This window comes from Lagenorhynchus albirostris, chromosome 8, assembly GCF_949774975.1.
Source record: "Lagenorhynchus albirostris chromosome 8, mLagAlb1.1, whole genome shotgun sequence".
In the NCBI taxonomy this organism is placed as follows: domain Eukaryota; kingdom Metazoa; phylum Chordata; class Mammalia; order Artiodactyla; family Delphinidae; genus Lagenorhynchus; species Lagenorhynchus albirostris.
The window spans coordinates 11,839,866-11,864,192 of record NC_083102.1 but is presented as its reverse complement, the minus strand read 5'-3'; the positions used below and the strand labels follow the sequence as shown (position 1 = coordinate 11,864,192).

At 50.4% G+C, this 24,327-nt stretch overlaps 1 protein-coding gene across 5 annotated transcripts; it reads left to right on the top strand.

Moving 5' to 3' along the window:
- The first annotated feature begins 9,491 nt into the window (after window positions 1-9,491).
- Window positions 9,492-24,309, top strand: EPHB6 (EPH receptor B6). Of its 5 annotated transcripts, XM_060156493.1 has the most exons (19): window positions 9,495-9,705; window positions 15,581-15,683; window positions 16,904-16,976; window positions 17,255-17,453; window positions 17,734-17,798; window positions 18,012-18,765; window positions 19,416-19,571; window positions 19,976-20,314; window positions 20,409-20,533; window positions 20,716-20,878; window positions 21,101-21,215; window positions 21,453-21,505; window positions 21,696-21,815; window positions 21,930-22,177; window positions 22,425-22,598; window positions 23,076-23,225; window positions 23,411-23,616; window positions 23,740-23,895; window positions 24,001-24,309. In XM_060156493.1, the coding sequence occupies exons 4-19, from the start codon at window positions 17,354-17,356 to the stop codon at window positions 24,107-24,109; spliced, it is 3,033 nt and encodes a 1,010-aa protein (XP_060012476.1). In that variant the 5' UTR covers window positions 9,495-9,705; window positions 15,581-15,683; window positions 16,904-16,976; window positions 17,255-17,353; the 3' UTR covers window positions 24,110-24,309. The 5 variants fall into 5 exon arrangements, with proteins under 5 accessions (XP_060012480.1, XP_060012476.1, XP_060012475.1 ...); XM_060156492.1 differs by lacking the exon at window positions 15,581-15,683; XM_060156497.1 differs by lacking the exons at window positions 15,581-15,683; window positions 23,740-23,895 and having other exon boundaries at window positions 9,492-9,705.
- The last annotated feature ends 18 nt before the right edge of the window (window positions 24,310-24,327 follow it).

Below are 24,327 nucleotides of genomic sequence, written 5' to 3'. Positions count from 1 at the left end.
CCAGCAGGTACACAAGAGGTTCAATTTCTCCACATCCTCACCAACGCTTATTTTCCATTTTTTAAATTATAGCCATCTTAGTAAATATTAAGTGGTATCTCGTGATTCTGATTTGCATTTCCCTAATGATGAATGATGTTGAGTATCTTTTCACGTGCTTATTGGACATTTGTATATATTCTTTGGATAAATGTCTATTCAAGTCCTTTGCCCATTTTTGAATTGGGCTGTTGGGGTTTTTTTGTTGTTGAGTCTTAGGAGTCCTTTCCATATTCTGGATATTAAACGCATACCAGATATTTAATCTGCAAATATTTTCTTCCATTCTTTACATTATCATTTTGGTTTCTTGATATTATCCCTTGACATACAAAAGTTCTTAATTTTGATGAAGTCCAATTTATCTTTGTGTGTGTGAGCCTGGCTTTTGGTGTCACGTCCATGAAATCGTTACCAAATCCAAAGTCACAAAGATTTTCCCCAATGTTTTCTTCTAAGAGTTTTATAGTTTTAGCTCTTAAGTTTAGTTCTTTGATTCATTTTAATTTTCATATATAATGTAAGGTCAGGGTCCAACTTCAGTCTTTGGCCAGTTTTCCCAGTGCCATTTGTTGAACAGATTGTCCTTTCCTCTTTCAAGGATCTTAGCGCACTCCTCAAAAATCAATTGACCATATATGTGAGGGTTTATTTCTGGGCTTTCAGCTGAGATCTTTAAGAATAAATAGGAGTTACCTAGATGACAAAAGAGAGAAAAATCCCTCTAAGTAGAACGATTAGTTTGAGCAACAGTAAGTATTGCCTTTCTTTTCAAGGAATGTAGCATTGATATCTCATTTTTCTATTCCTCTTACACATACTGCATTAAAGTAATCTGGTTTTCTAACATCTCTTCGGGGGGATACTTTGAGTTATTTACTTTACTCTGGGGGAGTCTCCAGCAGGATAATACAGGGTAGCACTAAATCTACTCTCCTTCTTCATCTTGTAACCAAAGTGATAAATAAATATGCCACTTTTTTTTTTCTTCTAGTATCCAACAGGTAGTGGTGATTCAGAAAAGCACAACTCAGAAGACAAAACATTAATTCTCATAAAAAGTATAGGACAAAATTATAAGAAGAAAAAAACCTAATTATCTAACAATTAGTAAAGCCCACCTTGCCCATAATAAAATTAGTAATCACATTATTATGAACAGCAGTGTTAGAAAAGCTCCTTCTAGGCAATTAAAAAATTTGTTGGAGGGAAGAAAGGGGAAGTTAGTGTTGTTGTAGGGATTTTATGAGCGTTAACATGGGAAATTTCTGTAATTTCCACTAGTTTTATTTAACATTCTGCATTATCTGTCAAATGTCTCTACTTCATTAATCTATTTTGAATGAGATGAATAAACATAATCCAGTTAAGAAATGTACTCTATTTTCCAACATGGAAATAAACAATTTCATGTTTTCATTTAAAGTGGTTAAAGTCTTTAAGCCTATATTTTTGTTGAATTTGAATGTGACTATCCCATGATTTTTTTTAATCATCTCCCCCTTTCACACTGCATCCTGCTGGGTTTATAATAAATAAAAAGTGAGCTCAGTTCTAAACTTTACCCTTTTTCATGATTGCTGCTTTACCTACACAAAGACTCAGATGAAGCTTTTGAAATTACTGCTTGTAAGAGCCTAATCAATTTTGCAAACAAATTAGCATCTTTTCGCATCTCTCCTTGGGCTGTGAAGGTGCAGGGAAAGAGAGGGGTAGAAGAAGAGTAGAGGTGGGCAGTGGGAAGGATAGCAATGTTCTCCTTCCCTGGGTGTGTGTGTGTGTGTGTGTGTGTGTGTGTGTGTGTGTGTGTGTGTGTGTGTGTGTGAGAGAGAGAGAGAGAGACACAGAGAGAGAGACAGAGAGACAGAGTGTATTTAAACTCCATGGTTTAAATATTTCAAAACTATATCTTTAATTTTAACAGTATTATTTTGTACTGTTACTGATGGTTCCATTTTTATTTGAGAAATTAAAGGGTCAAGTGCCCCCCTAATACCATCTCATTTATAGAAATATTTCCAGAAATGCAAAAGACAACAATTCATTATTTAAGTATATTACAAAATGTGAAAGAGACTTTTTGTTACTTGCTACCTGAAGAAATCTCACAGCATACTTATTCCACTGACTTACCATGGAAATCGTTCTAGAATATTATGCCTATTAGGACAGTGTACTTGGTTTGACATCTGTCACTTTAATTATGTTTTCCACGTTTTAATGCTTCCTTGTTATCTTTTGTATATTTTGCCTTTGCATGAATGAACTATATCCATTTACTTTTATCTTTTATCTTTTATCTATGGTTTGTAAGGTTAACACCCTACTTTAAAGATAATCTTACATGATTATCTATTTAGAAGTCTTTTTACCTAATTATGCCAACAGTAACGATGGACTTCCTTTGATGATGTCAAGGAAGTTAACCCTGATGACATTCCCATCTTTGCTATTTCCCTTTCATACTTTGGATTATACTAATCTGGAGTTTAAAATCTCCTTTCAAAGAAACTTTCTTTTATATTTACATCGAATATTTTACTTTTGTTCCCCTAATACTCTCAATTACTTAATGTTCCTCTTCTTATTGCTTAGTGGTTTGCAGGTTTGTATTTTGTTTTGTATTTTATTTATCCTACAACTTTAGTTTCAGTGATTATAACCACTTTTTCTCAATCACAGCTTTCATAATGAAGAATGAAGTTGCTTATTCATCTCTTAATTGTTCAGAGTACTTTTGCAGTGTGTCTTGCTGGAAAACAGACTTCAGTAGTAAATGTTCCAAGAATTTGCAGATCTGAGAATGACCTTATCTTGCCTCTTGAAAAGAATAGGTCCTGAGCTGGGAATATAGTATTTAAGTCTATATTCAATAGAGAAGTATGAAGCTGCAGGTAACAAAAATCACAATTATAGGTTTTGGGTTTTTTTTTTCCATATAACAAGCAGTATATGTGGTTGCTGGCTTTGTCTCAGCTGCCAGTATGGCTGCTGCAGCTCCAGCCACCGTGTCTGTGGTACCAGAATAATGGTCCCCAAAGATATCCACATCCTAATCCTTGAAATCTATTATATGAGTGCACATGGCAGTGGGGAATTAAGATTGCATATAGAATTAAGGTTGCTAATTACCTAACCTGGAGATGGAGAGAATTATTCTGGATTATCTGGGTGGATCCAATATAATCACACAAGTGATTATAAGTAGGAAAGGGAGAGAGAAGAGAGTCAGTGAGAAGAACTCAGCCCAACATTGCTGGCTTTAAAGATAGAGAAATTCATGAGTTAAGGAATGCAGTGGCCTCTGGACGTTGCACTAGAGACGTCAAGGAAACAGTGCCTCCAGAGGGAACACAGACCTGCTTACATCTTGATTTTTTTTTTCTTTTTTTTTTAGCCCAGCTAGACCTATTTCAGACTTCTGACCTCCAGAACTGTAAAATAATACCTTTGTGTTGTTTTTGGCTGCTAAGTTTTTTGTGGCATTTGGTAGGAAACCAGTACAATGTCCAAGGGATGATTTCAAAGCAAGACAGACAAGAAAGGGCCACATCAGCCAAATCTGTGCCCTTTTATCAGAAATCCAAAAGCTTTCTCAGAAGTGCCCCAAGCAGAATTCTATTTCCTTTTCATGAAGCAGAATTAGGTTTGGGTATCCGCTCCTAACTGTAAGAAAGACTAGGAGGGCAATTATTTAAGCTTCTCAGCCTCAACATTTCAGGTAGCTAACGAGAAGAGTTGGGAATGGCTTTTTAGAAGCTGATCAATAGTGTTTTATCCTTTTCTTCTGAGCACTCTGAAGGTATTATTCTACAGCTATGGACCTTCTCATTAATCAATGCCCCAGAAAAGAAATATGAACACATCTTGACTTTGACTCTTGTTAAAAATGAACTGTGTGTGTGTGTGTATAAATTTATAAGGTACTCACTGGAAAACTTTTACCAGAATATATCTTGGTATTGATTTCTGCCTATCAGTTTTGCTAAATTGTCAGTTTCATGAGTTTTTTTTAAAGTTAATTCAACCATGTAATAAATATTCATTAAGTACTTAGCATGTGGACGTCCCTGGCAGTGCAGTGGTTAAGAATCTGCCTGCCAGTGCAGGGGACACGTGTTCGAGCCCTGGTCCAGGAAAATCCCACATGCTGCGGAGCAGCTAAACCCGTGTGCCACAACTACTGAGCCTGTGCTCTAGAGCCTGAGAGACACAATAAATGAGCCCACGTGCTATAAATACTGAAGCCCGCACACCTAGAGCCCATGCTCCACAACAAGTGAAGACACCGCAATGAGAAGCCCGCACACTGCAATGAAGAGTAGCCCCTGCTCGCCACAACCAGAGAAAAGCCCGCGCACAGCAACGAAGACCCAACGCAGCCAAAAATAAAATTAATTAATTTATTAAAAAAAAAAGTACTTAGCCTGTGCCAGATACTGAAATAAATTTCGTTAATTTTTTATTTTTCTTCTCTTGTGTTTTTTTTTTTTTTTTTTTGCAGTACGCGGGCCTCTCACTGCTGTGGCCTCTCCCGTTGCGGAGCACAGGCTCTGGACGCGCAGGCTCAGCGGCCATGGCTCACGGGCCCAGCCGCTCCGCGGCATGTGGGATCCTCCCGGACCGGGGCACGAACCCGTGTCCCCTGCATCGGCAGGCGGACTCTCAACCACTGCGCCACCAGGGAAGCCCTCTCTTGTGTTTTTAATCTGTCTTCTCATTCTGATATTACTGTCATTTTAAGGTTAGAATTCCCCTTTTGTATTTTTCAGATGTTTTATCTTCTCTGTTATTTAAAAAATAATCTATTTACGTCTCACATGGAATGTCTTCCCAGGTTCATGTTATATTTCACTGGTTTGTTTTTCCTGGAGTCTTAAGTTAATTTTTTTCTTTCTGCATGACTGAGATTTTATTTTGGCTATTGTGCTTTTCTTTTTTTTTTTCACACTCTCTTTTCATCCCAACCTTTAAAAATAGTTTCCGTATCTGCTTTTAACTCACTAAGAATATAAAGTGAAAACCTTTTCTTTAAACTCTTACATCATTACTCCTTTTTCACTTGGCGTCAGATTTTTAAAAGATCTCAAGTTTTGTTGTCGTTTACTAATTATTAATACCGACTTGCTCCTTTTGTTACTGGTGATTAAAGGTCTGATGGGATAGACTCCAGAATCCCATATGAACGGAGAGGGAGAACTATTGTCTAAGACAAGGGAACATCCAGCAGCCTGAGAACGAGGAAATGCTCCAGCCACATCTAGAGCTAGTGGCAGAGCGTGCAGCAATGCAGGTCACCCTTCCTATTTTTTGGTGCGGGGGCGGGGGGGAATGTGGATGTTTTCAGAGAACACGGTCTGGGATCAGAGCTAGAGGACAAGACTGCATGTGACTGGGAGAGCGGACCATGGGATCATCTGCTCCATGTTGTAGATCATCGCACCCTGTCTGGATCCAAAGGGAGAAGACACAGCATAGACAGAGGGAAGGGGCAGAGTGGTGTGGCACACTTGTCAACCCTGTCCCGCACGTGGATATTGCCCAAACTCTTATTAAAATCTGGAATGTTTTCAACTCTTCTGGTTTATATGAGTAACTGCAGAGGATTTTTCTATTGAGATGGTGTCATAGTTATTCTAGTAAAAGGAGGCGCCTAGCATTCCATTCACTCCATTAACTTCCTAGGAATCATCTTTGAACTTTAAAAATACGTATTAAAGATGATGGCCTGGAGGGCTGGGCTGCAAGGATGTCTTATGAAAAGCCTCCGTCTTCATAGATTGCAGGAAAAGTAGGTAATTGTGATCATCTCAGCTCATTTGCGGCGGAGGCTGCTGGTTGCTTGTCTAACATTCTTTCCCTTCTCCTCTCTCACTAACAGATCTTTAATTTTATTTGGTGCACGTGTATTCTCTGGCCAATAACATACAAGGAGAAGTCACTGGGTAAAGTCCCCAGGAAGGATCTTCAAAGAGTCTTAACTCTGCTGAAACTATGCCCTGTATCCTGTGCCCATCTTCTATTTCTTGACTGAAACTAATAGACCTTATAATTGGAGCCCTGGCTGATGGGCCGACAACCTGAGAACAAGGCTTCACGCTAGAGGTGGAGGGGCAGAAACCTAAGTCTTGTTGACCTGGGGCTGCCACAGCATCCCTGAATTCCTCGATTTGGCCCTTACATACAGCTGACATCAATCTCTAACTGATTAAACATCCTATCAGGAGAGAAGAGCCTTTCTCTTTCTCGCTGTGCACTAATACCTCTGAATGTCTTTTTATTATCGTTCGGTTAAAGTAATGCAAAAGTGTGAGACTCTGTTGGGTAAACTTTGAAGATCACTCACATCCAATGAGCATTCGGGTTATCAGTCACCACTGGTGTACAAATCAGTTGCAAACTAGGTTTGTCTTTCAAACAAACCAGTCCTGTAGGTTTACTCTAGAAGTTTCTAAACAGAAAAAAAAAAAAATTGGGCATTTGACACTTTTGTAGGCCAAAATGTTTGGAGACCACACTCCAGCTTTTGGGAAGACTGCCCCTAGAGGCCACGGAGCCTGGAGACAGTTCAGGGACATGCCAGGGACCCTGTGAGCTTGTGCATCTGGAGCTATAACTCATGTCTTGGAATAAGAGATCTGGGGGCTCAGCAAGTTGCTTTTTTGCTTTTTACTAGAATTCTTATCACTGAAATTACTTATAAAGCTTAGCTTGCATTAGCCATTCTAAAGGGAAATAAAAAAGAAGAAAATTGCACATCCTTGGGGAGTGACAGATGTTGGAGAGAGAAAAACCCAAGAAGGAGGCAAAAACAGAAAAACAAAACAAAAGAAAACCAGAACCAGTTAAAAAGCCATCTCAAATCACCTGGAGTTTTCTACTCAGGATCTTTTTTTTTACATCTTTATTGGAGTATAATTGCTTTACAATGGTGTGTCAGTTTCTGCTTTATAACAAAGTGAATCAGTTATACATATACATATGTCCCCATATCTCTTCCCTCTTGCATCTCCCTCCCTCCCACCCTCCCTATCCCACCCCTCTAGGTGGTCACAAAGCACTGAGCTGATCTCCCTGTGCTATGCGGCTGCTTCCCACTAGCTATTTTACTGTTTGGTAGTGTAGGTATGTCCATGCCACTCTCTTTGGCTCCAAATTTACATTGTAGATGGTTGTGTCCCAACATAATGACTTCTGTGAGCTACAGACTTTGTTAGGTCCTGCCCTTCAGCACAGAGCAAATTTAAATACTATGATTTTTTATTCACTTATTCTAAAACACTTCTAAGCACCTAATGTGTGCCAGGCACTGAACAAATTTTAGAAAGGATTTATGTCCAACTTTAAGAAGGATCTTATTACTTTGTTTTCTAATAGCTGCAGATGGCAGCATCACTTAACAATGCATTCTGTGCTATCCACCTGCTGTTAAAATTTAGTTTGATAACACATAGGAGATTATGATACAGGGCAAATTGTCATCACAAATTTAAACCTCTTTGCCTCCAGGGTACAAGGGAGCTTTCTTTGAAGACCAGATCCCTCTCAAATATTAACGAAGAAAAACTAATTACATAAGCCTCAGACAACAAAAACTTAATTTCACATTATAGGCACCTAATGGGTGGTATAAAAAATGAGCTATGTCAGACAATAGAAAGGAATAGAGATATTTTTTGCTATAATGTCAATATATGATGAATTGCAAATTTCTATTAGAACTTCTGGGTTTTATAAAGTTACTTCTATGTTTTGGTTTGATTGATACTTCTATTTTTAACATAATTTAATCATACGCTTTTTTAAAAAGTTTCCAATATACCCATAGCTTTCTGACAATCAAATTATTACTATATCTAGGATCATGAGTTATATAATATTGCATATAAAGCCAGGTTTCTCCACAAAAGTCTTTCAAGGTCTTGGGGAGAACTGATTTGGAAATGAAGGCAATTCTCTACCACTGAGTTTCAGAGCAAAGAGAAGAAACAGATAAACTCACCAATGTGAGTGGACTTATTATTTGGATGTCCAAACGCAGAATCCCTCAACAGCATTAGGCTTATTAATTGACTCAGATATTGAGAGTAAACAAGCCCCTTGCCCAGTGGGGACTAGTTCAGTCGCCTTTGTCTGTCTTTATATCACTCATTCAGCCAATTCATTAAAGCCTGTTTCTCCTAATGAGTTTCATTGTTCTGTTTATTGTGCTTGTTGGCTCATAGACCTCTTTCACAATTTTCCAGGATTTCTGAATGCTCCTTAAGTACCAGTTTTGACCAGCCCATCTGCAGCTAGTACTTTAATAAAGGTGTCGTGAATAAATGAAGAACGTAGAAGGATGTGGGACAGGGTAATATGGGGAGCTGGGGGTCGGGGAATAAGCCAGACTCCCCCGATACTTGTGTTCTTTGAAAGAGCCAGCAGGTGGTAGCAACACTTCGCAGCAAGGCCTCAGCTCAGTGCTGTTAGGACCGGAACAATAGAACCCCAATCCTGTCCCGGGTTTGAGAGGAGGCTACGGGTGGGCAGAAACCTTTTTTCCTCGCGGCGCCCCCTCCGTTCCTCAACCCTTCCAGGCACCCGCTGCGAGTACCTTCCGCCGCCTCTCATCCGTGTGGGGAATTTCTCTCTGGGGAGCGGGCGAGGCAAGAGGCTCCCAGAGGTCCAGCGACTTGCCCGGCAGTGTAAGTTCCTGGCACCGACCTCGGGGCTTCCCCTTTGAGACCCAGGCTTCCCTGCCCTTCGGAGAGGATGGAGGGAGGGCGGGTGGAGTCAGAAGCCCCAGCTGAGCAAGATCCAGCGTCTCCAACGCCGAGCACAGCTGAGGGCTAGATCCGAGCCCCTTTCGTACCCTGACTGCCTATCCACCCCCAGCCCACCTCCGCACCCTCTAAATTCTCAGTTTGTCTTTCCCTCCACCCCCTTCTCCTTCTTTTCTCTTTTTCTCAGCTCACGCCCACCTTAGTTCAAATCTGAGTGGGAACTAAAACAGCGGGTTTAGTTCCTGGAGTTGAAGCAGAAAAGCAGGGGAGGCGAGGGGGCGCGGGTGCCCCTGCCCTGCCCTGGGTACCAGTGGCGCAGCTCTCCAAGCGCCGGAGCCCGCCCCCGCCCCCGCCCCGGGGGCTTTAAACGGAGCTCCCGGCCGCCCGGCGGGCCGCCTCCCCCAGCCCGGCCCGCACGCCATCCTCCGCGCCCACGTCCCCTGGCCCGGCGGACGGGCAGGCCCCGGGCGAGCCCCGCGCGCCGGGGCCGCGGAGCGGGCGCCGCGTACTCGCCGCCGAGGCCGAGAGGGCGGGCTGGGTTCCCCGGAAGAGGGGAGAGGGAGGGCGGCCGAAGGGGCCGGAGAGGGGGTGGGCCGGGCGGGGAGGGACGCGGAGGGGGCGGGCCGGGCTGCGCTCGCTTCAGCCGCCGCTCGGGAACAGAGCAGCGGGCGGCGGGACCCGCGACCCAGCGCGGCGCCGGCGAGCGCGACGCGGGCCCCTCACGGTCCCCGGCGCCCCGCCTCCGGAGCAGCCCCTGCCGCCGCGCGGACCCGCGCCGCGGAGAAGGTTGGTCCCTGCACCCGAGCGGAGAGGCGGGCGGCCCCGGTGAGCGCCCGGAGCCCCGGCTCCAGCGCGGGGCCTCGAGGGGCGCAGACCTGCTGAGCCTGCGGCCGGCGCGAAGGTGAGCCCGGGGGTCGCAGGCGGCGTGGGGGGCCGGGGGCCTGCGTGCCTGCGGACAGGAATTCGGGTTTGCAGAAGTAAAGGGGCCCCCCAGACAGGGCCTCTGCAGAGCCGGGGGTCCTCGTGGGGGAGTGCTGAGTCTCCGTCCCCAAAGCGAGAGCGGGCTTCGGGAGGGGTGCGGACCCGACCAGCCTGGCTCCCACCCCACCCCCGCCTGTAACGAGCCGTCAGTGACACCCCGATAAGCCTGCTGCTGCGATCCCCCACGGTGTTTCCAGAGACACTCGGTTGGCTCGGATATAGGGGTTCCTGATCTAGGGGTCCTGGAAGAGGCCGGGCTCCCAGCCTCATGAAGGGGATTGCCCACCCCTCCGACTCCAGGGGCATGTCTCCTATCCCGGCGGAGCTGGGAGGGGCAAGGAGGTGGATCGCACACCTGCCCTCAGCTCCCCACAGCCTATCCTGCTCCCGCGGCCCCATCACCACCCAGAAGCCCTGGAGTGGAGGGAAGGCTTGGTTCCTGGTCCGCAGCCCTGACGCCCAAATTACAGCCAAAGTCACTGCTTGCTGCTGCCCCAGCTCCACCCGCTCGCTCTACATGTGGGTGCGTGGCCCTGCCTGCCCGACACCCCGACCCACCAGTCTTGGCTGTCTGGCACCCTCTCTCCTCCCATCCCTGGGGGAGCTGGCAGGGGCCCAGCATAGCCGATGTTGTAATGTCCCTGGCAGTGCCCAGGGAGAGAAGTGGCTGGGCCTGTTCCCAGTCAGTTAACCCCGGGCCCTGTGCCCGCCCAGGGAACTTGACTCAGGCTCTAGAAGGAGAGATGCCCGTTTAGTGGGAAAGGAGCTGTGGGAAGCTGGCAGTCCAGGGAAACTGCCCAAGTGATGGGCACTGGGGCTCTGAGACTTGCCAGGTGCTGTTCAGAGGGGCCACTTGGCTCTTTCAGGGCAATGCACATTTTTTATTGCAGGAAGATTAGGGTGCGGGCTCCTATGTACGTACCTGCCTAGTGATCTGGGGAAGAGGACTCCTTTAGAGTCTGTCGGTTCCTTCAGGGCACGAGAAGATGGCAGGCAAGGGCTTCTCTGTCATCAGAATGCCAGGGAGCAACAGGCAGTGATGGGCTGAGCAGAGGACCGGCAGGACCATCCCTCTTCCGGGCAGGGCCAGATGCTCTCCCAGCGGATCACCATCTCCAGAGCTGGGCCCTTGGCCTTGTGTCCCCACCAGGTGGAATGGAGATGCTTGGGTTTGGGGGGCTTTGAGCCTGAGGTTTCCCTTTCTCTACTTCCCTGCGTACCTTCCTCTCCCAGCCCAGGTGTTTCCACAGGAACAACTCCCGGGGCAGAGAGAGGTTCACAACTAGGGGTGGAGTAGGTACAGACCCAGGGTGAGGGGGAAGGGCTCATGGGCATATGCCAGCAGCGTGAGGACCACTGGGGATGTACAGGGATGTGCCTGCTGCCACACACACACACACACTCACACACACACACTCACACACACACACACAGACACACACACTCACACACACACACACACACAGACACACACACACACACACAGACACACACACACACTCACACACACACACACACACACACTCACACACACACACTCACACAGACACACACACACACACAGACACACACACACACAGACACACACACACACACAGACACACACACACTCACACACACACACACACTCACACACACTCACACACACACACTCACACACACACACACTCACACACACACACACAGACACACACACACTCACACACACACACACACACACACACACACACACCCAGCGCATACTCTCCTGCTCCCCTCCTATGTCACCTTATATACACTCTCCCTTACACACTCTCACTTGCTCTCACGGGCACCGGTCCTGGCACTCATGGGCTTTCTTCCACAATCGTCCACTTACTTATCTCTCCTGTATATGCAGCAACTGCTCCAACACCCTCCCTGAGGCCCTTTACCAGGACCACGCATGTCCCCCCATCATGCACAGCCAGAGTGGCTCGTTCTAAGTGGCTGTCTGGCTAGACCCAGACACCGCCTGCATCTTAAAAGCCTCCCCCAGCTCCACAGCCAGCCGGGGAGTGGGAGGCACATTTGTCTGCCTCTGCGTGCTCTGGGGGACATTCTCCGGGGCTGGAGGCCTCCAGGGACATAGCACCGTCCTCTGTTGGGACAGTGTGCTAGCCAGTGTGTCCTAGCCAATCCGCACGTTGGCTTCTCCAGCCAGGGCAGCAGGGGCTAGAAGCGCCGGAGGAAAGCTACCTCTCACTGTCTGCTCTGGATGCCTCCTTAAAGGCCTCTGGGATCCTTTTCAGGGCGGGTGGCCAGATCTCAAAGAGACCTACCGAGACCAAGGTAGAGATTAAGGGGTAGAGGCAGCAGCATTAAGCTGAGCAAGGATTATACTGGAATTTCCTGGGCATTTAACAGCTGCAGAACAGGACAGACGACAGGGCCTGTGGTGCTGACCCCTCCCACACTGACCCTGCAGCTAACAGGTGTGAGACACACCAGCCACTTAAAACCATTGGCCTCTTTGCCCTTGGGACCTTCCCTCGCCCTGCTGGCCCTTGCAGGCTGCTCTGCTTCCCTGTCGGGGCTCACGTTGCGGTGATGCCCCATGTGCGTTTCGAGTGTATAGACCTCTCGGTCCCCCTCTTTCTCTTTGAAGTTGCAGGCCTTTGCTTACAGGATGCGTGACATCCTGTAAGAAAAGCATGGCATAATCAGTGGGACAGTTTGAACTTCTTGGGAGATAAGCTTAAAGGCTATCCAGGGATAGAAGTTATTTTGCTTTTATTGTTGACATTATTTCACTCATTCATTGCCAGGTCCTGCTGCCTCTCCCTCTCTGCTTTCTTCTTACAGATGAAAATTTCTACATGTTTTGAAACTTAGAGGGCACAGGGCAGGGAGGATAAATTGTGAACATGCTATACTAGTCTAAGTTTTATAAATATTTTCCTTTTTTGTCTAGATTCTAATTATGAGATTTTCATTATAAAAATAAGATATGCTCATTGTAACAAGAAAAACAATTCAAGTATGTATAAGAGACAGTTAATAACTGCTCCCCCATGCTCCTACAGTAACCAATTTTACTGGCCCAATATATCTTTTGCCATAACCTTCCTCCAAGCTCACTGGGCTTAGATTATTTAATTTTTAAAAATTCGCTTTATGGATCGAGGTGCATAAATTATATTTAAGTCAGCTTGGTTTGTTCATAAATTATCATATTTAGCATTTTAATTTGAGCGCAGTAAACTTCTTAAATTCTTACAAATTTACTCATTTATTTTTAAATCTTTCACTTTTATAGACAACAGAACTCATAAGCTATGATTTAGAAGCTAAAATTCTACACATCTTTAATCTTGGCCATTTTGTGAAAACAAAATATAATCCTGATGCCTATGAAACTGTCATGTTTTTGTAAACTAAAGAAATGTAGCAGGCTTGTGGCTCTCGTGTCCCTACTGTATCAAAAAGATATAAAATGGTATAACCAGAAGAGGAACTGAGAAAAAAAACAATCTGGTCATAGAATGCAATTTTTATCACAAGAAACTTTGTCTCATCAGTCTCATTTTCTGAGCTATCATTTTACATCCACATTTCTGCTGCTCCTGGTGTTTTATATTTTTAAAACCAATACACATCTGAAATGTGAATGTTTTCCTGATGGAGATCAGTTTTCTGCTTTTTCAAGGGTTAGAGGATTTCTAAACCGTGACCGATTCCTTTCATGAGCTGGAGGAGATAGAGGAATCTCAAGCAGGCCACAGGGAAGAGGGTGAGGGGCCTGGCCTTACAGAGGCCTGTCTCCGTCTGTGTGGCAGCAGGGATGTGATTGGCTGCTCCCAGGGCGCACTCCTGGACCAAACACGGAAAGATCTCCTCTTCCTCAGCCTCAGTTGAAGGCACCTTTGAAAATCAAGTCCTGAGTCCTGCTTGTTTCGTATTCTAGGCATGGGATGGAGCTGCGTGTTCTTGTCACTTATATTTCCGCCTTTGAATCTTGTTTCAAAAGAATCTGCAGTGGCAGGAATTAGTTGACAAAAATTTCTTCCATGTCTTAATAAAGTTCCCTCTATCCTTATTTTTATCCTTACCATAGAGGTACACTCAGTTTCTTTTTACACATTAAAAAATAAAAGACTTGGATTTATCTACTTTGTTTGATACGTAAGAACTGACCTAACTTCCTAGTCTCACTCAGCAACAGTTTTTTTCTGAGGAAACTTATTTTTAACCTTCAGTCTTCTGGATCTGGATCTAAAAGAGGTCCTCATCAAACAGCAAAAGTACACTTCTGGGTACTTGAAGGTCCTCAACCATTTCTTTTTAATGAATGTCTTTGTTCTTTGTAAAATTTCAAAAAATGACTTGTGGCAATCTACATGTGATGTCTCCACTTTATTCTTTTCTTCCTGATTCCTTTTGACGACAGAAACTGAATGGATTTAGCGTGTTTTATCATTGCTTCTGCTCTTCTCTGGATCTTCTGGAGAGAGGCTAGCTTCATGTTGTCATCAAGATGCATACTAAGGCTATGCACACACGCCCTATTGTAGCCACAAGCCACCGTGTTACTTGTATTGTGGGTCCTCAAAGCAAATGCTTGGCCATTCATCTTCTAGACTGTTCCATACTGCACAGCTGATATGATCTGCAGGGCATCCTTTTCTCTCATGTTTTGCTGTCTCTCAAAAACAATTCACTGGGCTATTCCAAAGTGTTCATTATTCCTTCTCCATGATGATTTGTCTAGTTATAAGTTTAAGAAGACATGGTACTTATAGTTTCTTCTTTGTACAGATTCCAGAATCCATCCATGTTCTAACTGAAAGAGGCTATTTTAAAGACTGTGTGCTGGGCAAATGGTGTCATAGCCTTCATTGTTAAAGACGTTCTGCTGGCATTTTCAGTTCTTGATAACAGCCTTCCTAAAGACTCTGTGACCATTTGTCAGAGAAGTGGTTGAGGACCTTCAAGTACCCAGAAGTGTACTTCTGCTGTTTGATGAGAACCTCTTTTTGGTTCGGATCCAGAAGACCGAAGGTTATAAATAAGTTTCTTCAGACAAAATCTGGTCTGCTCTGGTGTGTCAAGCATGCCTCCAAATTAAGTCACTGAGAGTTGGGGCGGGGTGTATGTCTACAACATGAATTACTTTAGGGTAGTCTTTAAACAGCCGTTGATGATGGGACAGTGCTTTTTATTTTCCCATCTCCTGGTTCTTCTTGAAACATTTATTTTATATGTGAATGATTCTAGTAGCATTTGGGACAGGATTTGCAAAGAACCTCTGTTTCTTAGGAATAATTTGCCCTATGGAAATGCTTCTTTTTCCCCCCAGCTTTACTGAGATACAATTGACATATAATATTGTGTAAGGTTACAACTTACAATTGTGTAAGATATACAACGTGAAGATTTGGCAAATGCTCCTTCCTTGCCTCCGTAGGCTATAAATTGAACTCTCTGTTTCTCATATAGGGTTCTAGAGGCATGAAAGGTAAATTTCAGTGGCTACTTGGCAGACATCCATGTCTGCCCTTGCAGATGCAGAAATGGTGTCTTTTCATGAAAACCACCTGGAGATAACACTGATGGCTTCAGCTTACAGCATAGCCAGCCTACACTGAAAAAATTAGATGAACAGAAATCAAATCATGATTCTCATATTTATCAAAATTAAATACAGTTTAATTGCTTAGTTTCAGCTTCAGTGTGAAATGTGTAATTTTTAGGTTCCAACTTCCGATTGACTTTTTTTTTTTTACTCTCAAACTCGTGTCTTTTGAGAAGCATGCCTCTTGTTTTCTTCTCAACAGAAATAAATGACCCCTACTGTCCATGCAACTCACAGACTTCTGAGACTCAGTCACAAGGAGAGACGTAGCTCACCACTAACCTTAGACCAACCAGCAAAGAAAGGTCTGAGCCTGCTCGTCTTCACCGTGACCCTGGAGGCAGCCAGGGCTCCTGGGCACGTGCTTGTGAGCCGCCGCGCTGCGCTTCTTAAGGCTCGGGAATGTTTTACATAAAAGCGTGAAATCATTTGGAGAGCATGAACACTATTTTGATTCATTTTATTAAACAGTTATTATTTATGGATTTGAATGAAATTTTAATGATTTCATTGAAAAATAATATGTATGCAAGATTTTTAATATAGAAAAATTTAAGGGGATATGTAAGTGTCTCTTGCACTAGCCCCCATCCTCTCCCTCTCCCCTTCTTCCCAGGTTTTGTCTACCTTTCTTAAAGATCCTTACATACATATGTATATGTGGGTCCTTCTTAAGTTACCCATCAGTCAGGAGCATACTGTATATGGCTCTGCAACGGACTATGTACTTTCACTTGGAAATTATTTTCATATCAGTGTATAAACACTAGCCCTTATTCCTTCTGAAGCTTATGCCATAATTTTTTAACCATCTTCCTATTGCTGAACAGTTACTTTACAGTCTTTTCCCTTACAAGCAATGCTGCAATAAATATTCCTGTTCGAACATCTGTGCAAAAGGATCCAAGTAGACGGTACCTGAAGGACAGATTCTTAGAAGTGAAGCTGCTAGGTAGACATCACCAACTGTCCTTCTAAGAGGATACACCAACTTGAGCCTGTATGCGCAATGAACGCAAGAGAGCCTATTTCTCATACCTTCCCCACCCAGGCATTGTTAATCTCGTAGAACAAAATGGCATTTCACTGTTGTTTCAACATGCCTCCCTTTCACTGTGAGCAAACTAGGGAGCGTCTGTCTTTTCATATACATGAGGCATACATTTAGTTTTCCGAAAGCCAGAGGAAAAATGTATCCCTTGTGGAGAGAGGACCTTGGTTCATAAAATGTAGGTATGCCAGACCTACATAGCTCTATCCCTTCTCTGTCCTGGCTCCTTTATCAGATGGAATCTTTCCGCCTGTGTTCTTTTCTGCATCTGCTCTCACACCCTCCCTCCCATCGTACCCCTCAGCTCTCCTTCTTCAGTCCCTCTCGCTTCACTGCCTCTCTGAAATGTCTAGAGTATCCGAGTCTGATGGGGGTTGGGAGGTGTTGGGCAGGGGGAACCGTGTGTCCCCAGGGAAGGAGTAGCTTCTAACTCGCCTGCTTTTAATGAGAAGAATCTTCTGATTTTCTATGCAGGGTGGCCGTAGGAGGAAGGGAGGAGAGTACATGAAGGGAAAGAACTTGAAGAGCTCCTTCCAGAAGCAAAGGGGTAAGACTGGCCCAGAACTACCCGGTGCTCTAAAGGGGAGGGCCACGAGAAACAGATGCTCAGAGGTGGGTCACCTGTGGAGCAGAGTGGGTGACCGGGCACATGGTCCTCTAAGATGGTGGACTTGACACAGGTCAGGAGAGAGTCAGCCTCCTGCCGGCCCTCACCCTTGCTTGGTGCCGGGGCACTTAGCGAGCTACAGGGGGAGACCCAGGGCCAACTCTGAAGCAATGCGATTCCCTCCCACCGGCCTCCTCTGGTCCTTTCTGTCTCCCTAGGAAGCCTGCTTGGCTGCAGACCCCAGCCTTACGAAGCAGCAGCCCCACCCGGGAGCAGGGTGGCGGCCAGAGCAATGGTGGGAGCCCTGAAGATGCCTCATGGCTGCTGAGCGGGCTGCCCCGTCAGGGAGCAGGGCGGCGGGCATGCTGTGTGGCCTGTGGGTCCTGGTGCTGGTATCCTCAGTCCTGGCTCTGGAAGGTAAGGGGGAGGGGAGACGGGAGAACCCCCCCCCACCTGCCAGGGGAGAGCCAGCACTGATGGGAAGTGGGAAAGATTCAGAAGAGGCAGGAAAGGGTGAAGACACCTGAAGGGGGAAGGGAAGGGGGAGGGTTTCAGAGAAAGGCTCCCGACAGACAGCTGTGCTCCTTAGTGAATTCAAGGAACCGGGCAGTTCTCTTTTTCCTAATGGGAATGGGGTGGGGTGAGACCTGCTGGCTGAAGGCCTGCTAACTGCGTGCCCCTTCTTATCACTGGGCAGAGGTATTGCTGGACACCACTGGAGAGACATCTGAGATTGGCTGGCTCACCTACCCACCAGGTGGGGTGAGTGTCACACTTTCATTGTGAACCCAACGCCCCCCCCGCCCCCCCCATCGTGTTAACAAGATGCCTGCCCGCCAGAGGAGCAGGACTTCCGGGTATCCTCAGCTGCTTTGCATGTCATTAATGCTAAGTTTCACCTGGAGGGATACGCCCCCGCCTCCCTGCGCCTTTCCAGGCTGGAGCAGCTAATGCCCTTTGTGGTCCTCCCTGCAGTGGGACGAAGTGAGTGTTCTGGATGACCAGCAACGCCTGACTCGGACCTTCGAGGCATGCCACGTGGCCGGGGCCCCTCCCGGCCCCGGGCAGGACAACTGGCTGCAGACACACTTTGTGGAGCGGCGAGGGGCCCAGAGAGCGCACATCCGGCTGCACTTCTCCGTGCGGGCCTGCTCCAGCCTGGGCGTGGCGGGGGGCACCTGCCGGGAGACCTTCACGCTTTACTACCGCCAGGCCGAGGAGCCCGACAGCTCCGACAGCATCTCCTCCTGGCACCTCAAACGCTGGACCAAGGTGGACACGATCGCGGCGGATGAGAGTTTCCCCGCCTCCTCAGCGTGGGCGGTCGGCCCGCGCGGGGCGGGGCAGCGGGCGGGGCTCCAGCTGAACGTTAAGGAGCGGAGCTTCGGGCCCTTGACCCAGCGCGGCTTCTACGTGGCCTTCCAGGACACCGGGGCCTGCCTGGCCCTCGTGGCGGTCAGGCTCTTCTCCTACGCCTGCCCCTCCGTGGTCCGCGCCTTCGCCACCTTTCCTGAGACGCAGGCCAGTGGGGCCGGGGGGGCCTCCCTGGTGGCGGCCGTGGGCACCTGTGTGGCGCACGCAGAGCCCGAGGAGGATGGAGGAGGGGCCCAGGCAGGAGGCAGCCCTCCCAGGCTGCACTGTAACGGGGAGGGCAAGTGGATGGTAGCCGTCGGGGGCTGCCGCTGCCAGCCCGGGCACGAGCCTGCTCGCGGAGACAAGGCCTGCCAAGGTGAGACCCCGCGCCCTTGCACTCGCCCCCCCACCTTTGGGATCCTCTCCTGAACGAGCCCACACTTCATTTTGTCCCCAGAAGGTCAGGAATAAGTTATCTTAGGAAAGGACGCCTGTTTTCTCCAGATTTATTTCCTAAAGCGCACAGCCTTGCTCTCAGCAGCCCATCAGAGCCTTCCACAGCGATTGCTGGGGGTCCTAGGGCTGCAGGCCTAAGAAAGGATGGAGATGAAAGGACTTAAGCTCCTAGGCTGTCTTGGAATGGGGTCCTTTGTCCGCATTTGCCATCTAGCTGGGGGTGGTTCACCCCAGGGCCGGGTGACCAGGAGGCAGGTAGAAGGCTGTAGATACAGCTGTGAAGGATGATTCTGCAGCAGAGGGAGGATATGCGGTCGAGCCAGGCGGCTGCATCTGGCGCTTGCTCTGCTGTAGCCCCGACCACACCTCACTTTTTCCGTCAATGGAAACGTGATTCCGTGCCAGCAAAAAGGCAGAAGTAACGTCTGGCTGAGGGAGGGAGAGAGGGGAGAGAGGATGACGAGGAGATAGATCTCGGAAGGCTGGGAGGATGGCTGTGTGCGGGTGTGGGGGCCTCAGGAGGGGATGGACAGGGGGGGCCTGAGGCCTCTACCCTCCTCTGCCCCTCAGCCTGCCCCAGGGGGTCCTACAAGGCCTCGGCTGGGAATGCCCCCTGCTCACCGTGCCCTGCCCGCAGCCTCGCCCCTGACCCTGCGGCCCCTGCGTGCCCCTGCCTGGAGGGCTTCTACCGGGCCAGCTCCGACCCCCCAGAGGCCCCCTGCACTGGTGAGTTCCCCCACTCCTCCCCCGACCCCGGCCCCAGGGATGGGTGTGGGATGGGAGTGGGACCAGGAGAGGGAGAGCCTGGAGGGCAACACGGGGCAGCTGGGGTTGAGCCTGGAGGGCAACAAGGGGCAGCTGGGGCTGAGCCTGGAGGGCAACAAGGGGTAGCTGGTTTGCATTTGCAGTAACTTCTTTCTCCTGTGTCCTTGCTTTTCTTCCCCGCCTCCTTCCCCCACCTCGCCCACCTCCTTCCTCTCTCGCCCCATCTGCTTTCTCTGCTTTCCCCTGCTTTCTGTCTCCTCCCTCCGGGCCGTCCTCCCTCCCCTGCCTCCTTCCTTCCCTAATCACCCCTGCCCCACGACTCCCGTCTTCCGGGCCCTTCCCTGCCCTGCACACGCCCTCCCCAGCGCCCCCGTCGGCCCCTCAGGAGCTGTGGTTTGAGGTGCAGGGCTCTGCGCTCATGCTGCACTGGCGCCTGCCTCAGGAGCTGGGGGGACGCGGGGACCTGCTCTTCAACGTCGTGTGCAAGGAGTGTGGAGCGGGCGGCAAGGGCGCTTGTCGCCGCTGCAGGGATGAGGTGCATTTCGACCCCCGCCAGAGGGGCCTGACTGAGAGCCGCGTGCTCGTTGGGGGGCTCCGGGCACACGTGCCCTACATCTTGGAGGTGCAGGCCGTCAACGGGGTGTCGGAGCTCAGCCCCGACCCTCCCCAGGCTGCAGCCATCAATGTCAGCACCAGCTACGCAGGTGAGCCTTGCCCTCCCCTAAGCTGCCAGTCACCTCCCTAGAACCCTCTCCCGCTCTCCCGACCCTGGAGGCCGCCACTAACCCCCCACTCCAGTTCCCTCCGCAGTCCCTGCTGTGCACCAGGTGAGCCGGGCCTCCAGCAGCATCACCGTGTCCTGGCCACAGCCCGACCAGACCAACGGGAACATCCTGGACTATCAGCTCCGCTACTATGACCAGGTGGGGAGCAGAGGGGCGCCCGGCGGGGATGGTGGGAGCCGGAAGTGCTCCGCAGCGGGGCTGGAGGTGGGGAGACGGGAGGCGCCTCAGAGCCCTGCCGCAGGGGCTGTGAGGGGTGTGGGTAGGAGCAGGGGGCGAGGGGCCCCCACAGCTGGCAGGGAGTGAGCGGCTGTCACCCCCAGGCAGAAGATGAATCCCACTCCTTCACCCTGACCAGCGAGACCAACACGGCCACCGTGACCCAGCTGAGCCCTGGCCACATCTATGGCTTCCAGGTGCGGGCACGGACGGCCGCAGGCCACGGCCCGTACGGGGGCAAGGTCTACTTCCAGACGCTGCCTCAAGGTGAGAGGAGGTCTGGACGGGGCGGGGGCGGCCCAAGGCATAGTGAGGAGGGGTCCAGGAACCATCCAGGCCTTGAACCTTCACCCCAAACGCTCCAGGCCGGGAGAGTGGCTGCCCACCGACCTTCGGGGCTGTGGGGGGACGGGGTGTGGGGAAGTGGGTGCTCGCGGGGCGGTGTGTGAGATCTTCCACACCTGTGACTCTGGGTAGCTGGTTCTCCAGGTGAGCTGTCCGCCCAGCTTCCTGAGAGCCTATCCTTGGTGGTTGGGTCCATCCTGGGGGCGCTGGCCTTCCTTCTACTGGCGGCCATCACCGTGCTGGCTCTCGTCTTCCAGAGGTGAGTCTCTCCCCGCCATGCCCAGCACCATACTCCCCAAAGCTCGGTCCCAAGCCCTGATGGCCCCGAGGTTCCCTGCAGAAGCGCCCACGAGTGTCCTCCGCCACCACCCAGCCCCCGCCCTTGGGCCCGGCTCCTTCGAGCCACTGATCCCTGGCAGGACCTTGGCCTTCGTGGGCAGACTGGGGAGGAAATGGGAGAGGGAGTGTGATCGCAGGACTCTGGTTTGTCCCCCAGGAAGCGGCGTGGAACTGGCTACACGGAGCAGCTGCAGCAGTACAGCAGCCCAGGTGTGGGTGTGGCTGGGATGGGATGGGACGGGATGGGATGGGATGGGGCCGGGAGGGCACCAGGCAAGGCTGGGCCCCCCAGGGTTGAGGGCAGCTCCTGGGCACCGTCTTCGGCAGTGAGAGAGCGTGCCTGGGGTGCGTGGGCCGCCCGCCTGCACACCTCCTCGTAATGGACCCCGTGTGCCTTCAGGGCTCGGGGTGAAGTACTACGTCGACCCCTCCACCTACGAGGACCCCTGCCAGGCCATCCGAGAATTCGCACGGGAGGTCGATCCCACGTACATGAAGATCGAGGAGGTCATTGGAGAAGGTATGGCAGAGACAGAGGGAGGGCACGGAAGGGGTCCCAGCAGGGTCCCTCCTAAACAGGGCAGGACACTGAGTCCTGCCTGGAGACCCCCCCAGCCTACACCTGCTCTCCCAGGCTCCTTCGGGGAGGTGCGCCGGGGCCGCCTGCAGCCCCGGGGACGGCGGGAGCAGGCCGTGGCCATCCAGGCCCTGTGGAGCGGAGGTGCCGAGAGCCTGCAGATGGCCTTCCTAGGCCAGGCCGCAGTGCTGGGCCAGTTTCAGCACCCCAACATCCTGCGGCTGGAGGGCGTGGTCACCAAGAGCCGGCCCCTCATGGTGGTGACGGAGCTCATGGAGCTGGGCCCCCTGGACAGCTTCCTGAGGGTCAGTCAGGCTGGTGGCAAGGTGTGGGGGGCGGCTCGGGCCGGGAAGGTGGGCAGTTCTCAACTGTCCGGGAGGCAGAGCCTTGTCTATGCGTTCACTCCCTGCTGCCCCACCTCCAGGGTCTCCGTCCTTCATTCCCAGACCGTTCGCTGATCCCCAGGTCCCTTTGCCTTTTGGTGCCAGTGTCTCTGCGTGATGTGCCGAGGTCCCCCACCCCTTAGCTGACCTCTGCCCCCCCATCCCACAGCAGCGCGAGGGCCAGTTCAGCAGCCTGCAGCTGGTGGCCATGCAGCGGGGCGTGGCCGCCGCCATGCACTACCTGTCCAGCTTCGCCTTCGTCCACCGTGCACTCTCTGCCCACAGTGTGCTGGTGAACAGCCACCTAGTGTGCAAAGTGGCTCGTCTTGGCCACAGTCCTCAGGTGAGAGCACAGCCTTGGGGCCCCGCATCCCTCAGGGGGCGCCCGAGGCTGAGCTGGAACTGGGGCGGTGGATGCCTCAGGTGGTGTATCTTAGTGTCTGAAGGGGCAGAGCTCACCTGTGGGATGGAGGGATTTCAGGGACAGAGGACACTGGAGAAGAAAGGGGACTGGGAGGGTGGGAGTCCTAGAACCACCTCCTGCCTTTCCCTAATGCTGACTAGTGTCAGAGCCGCTGGGTACAAGTCGTGAACACGCCACCCTCGAGCTCTGACTTTGCGCAAGTTTGTACTTCTGGATGCTTCAGGCTTTGCATCTACAAAATGAAGATAACGGCGTCTATGCTCCAGGGTTGTTGTGGGATTAAACGAGAGGCTTGATGTGAAACTCTTGACGCATATGTGAGCACGTAGTAGCTGATCAATAGCTAGGACCACTGCTCTGATTATTGCTGTTGTTTCTTTCAACCCCACCCCTCAGGGCCCAAGCTGTATGCTTCGCTGGGCAGCCCCAGAGGTCATTGCACACGGGAAACATACAACATCCAGCGACGTCTGGAGCTTTGGGATAGTGATGTGGGAAGTGATGAGTTACGGGGAACGGCCCTACTGGGACATGCGTGACCAGGAGGTGAGCTCTTGACCTAGACACTGCCGATTCCCCACCGCTATCCCTCCAGCCCACCAGCCTTCACAGACTCACACATTCGAAGCCCTCCATTCGTGGGTTCCTTTCCAACCTCATGGTTACCTGACAATACATTCCTTTCCACTAGCAATAGCCTCCAAGCACCACGTGCTTCCTCTAACCCCCAGGTACTAAATGCAATAGAGCAGGAGTTCCGGCTGCCCCCGCCTCCAGGCTGTCCACCTGGACTACACCTGCTTATGCTGGACACTTGGCAGAAGGATCGTACCCAGCGACCTCACTTTGACCAGCTGGTGGCTGCGTTTGACAAGATGATCCGCAAGCCAGACACTCTGCAGGGAGTAGAGCACTCCGGCGGGAGCCCCAGGGACAGGTCTGGAGCTTGGGACTAAAGCGTGGGAAAGCCAGGGAGGGATGAGGCAAACCCAAAAGAAAACTGAGGTGAAGGGGCCTAGGATGAAGAGGGGACATTGACCTGCCTGCCCCTCCCCCTCAGACCTTCCCAGGCCCTTCTGAACCCCGTGGCCCTGGACTTTCCCTCTCTGGACTCCCCCCAGGCCTGGCTCTCGGCCATCGGCCTGGAGTGCTACCAGGACAGCTTCTCCCAGTCTGGCCTCCACACCTTCAGTGACGTGGCTCAGCTCAGCCTGGAGTAAGCAGGGAGAGGTGGGGGAGGGGAGCCCAGGCCCCAAGGCAGGGGTCACGCCTGGGATCTTGGAGACACTGGCCCCGATTTAATCCACTCCTTCCCCACCAGAGACCTGCCAACCCTGGGCATCACCCTGGCCGGCCACCAGAAGAAGCTGCTACACCACATCCAGCTCCTGCAGCAGCACCTGAGGCCGCCGGGCTCTGTGGAGGTCTGAGCCCCGGGCAGAGAGCGGTGAACTGAGAATGGCCGTGACCCAGTCCTGGACGCAGGTCCAAGGAGGACATGGGAGATGTGGCCACCGTGAGAAGCGCCCGCCTGCCACGCTAAACCCGTGCCTGGGGACGCCTCACTCCCTGGTCCTCTGCCCCTCCACCGCCCTCCCCCACATTAAAGGGAAAGAAGGGATTTTTGCAAGTTGGAGGTGTGGTGAGG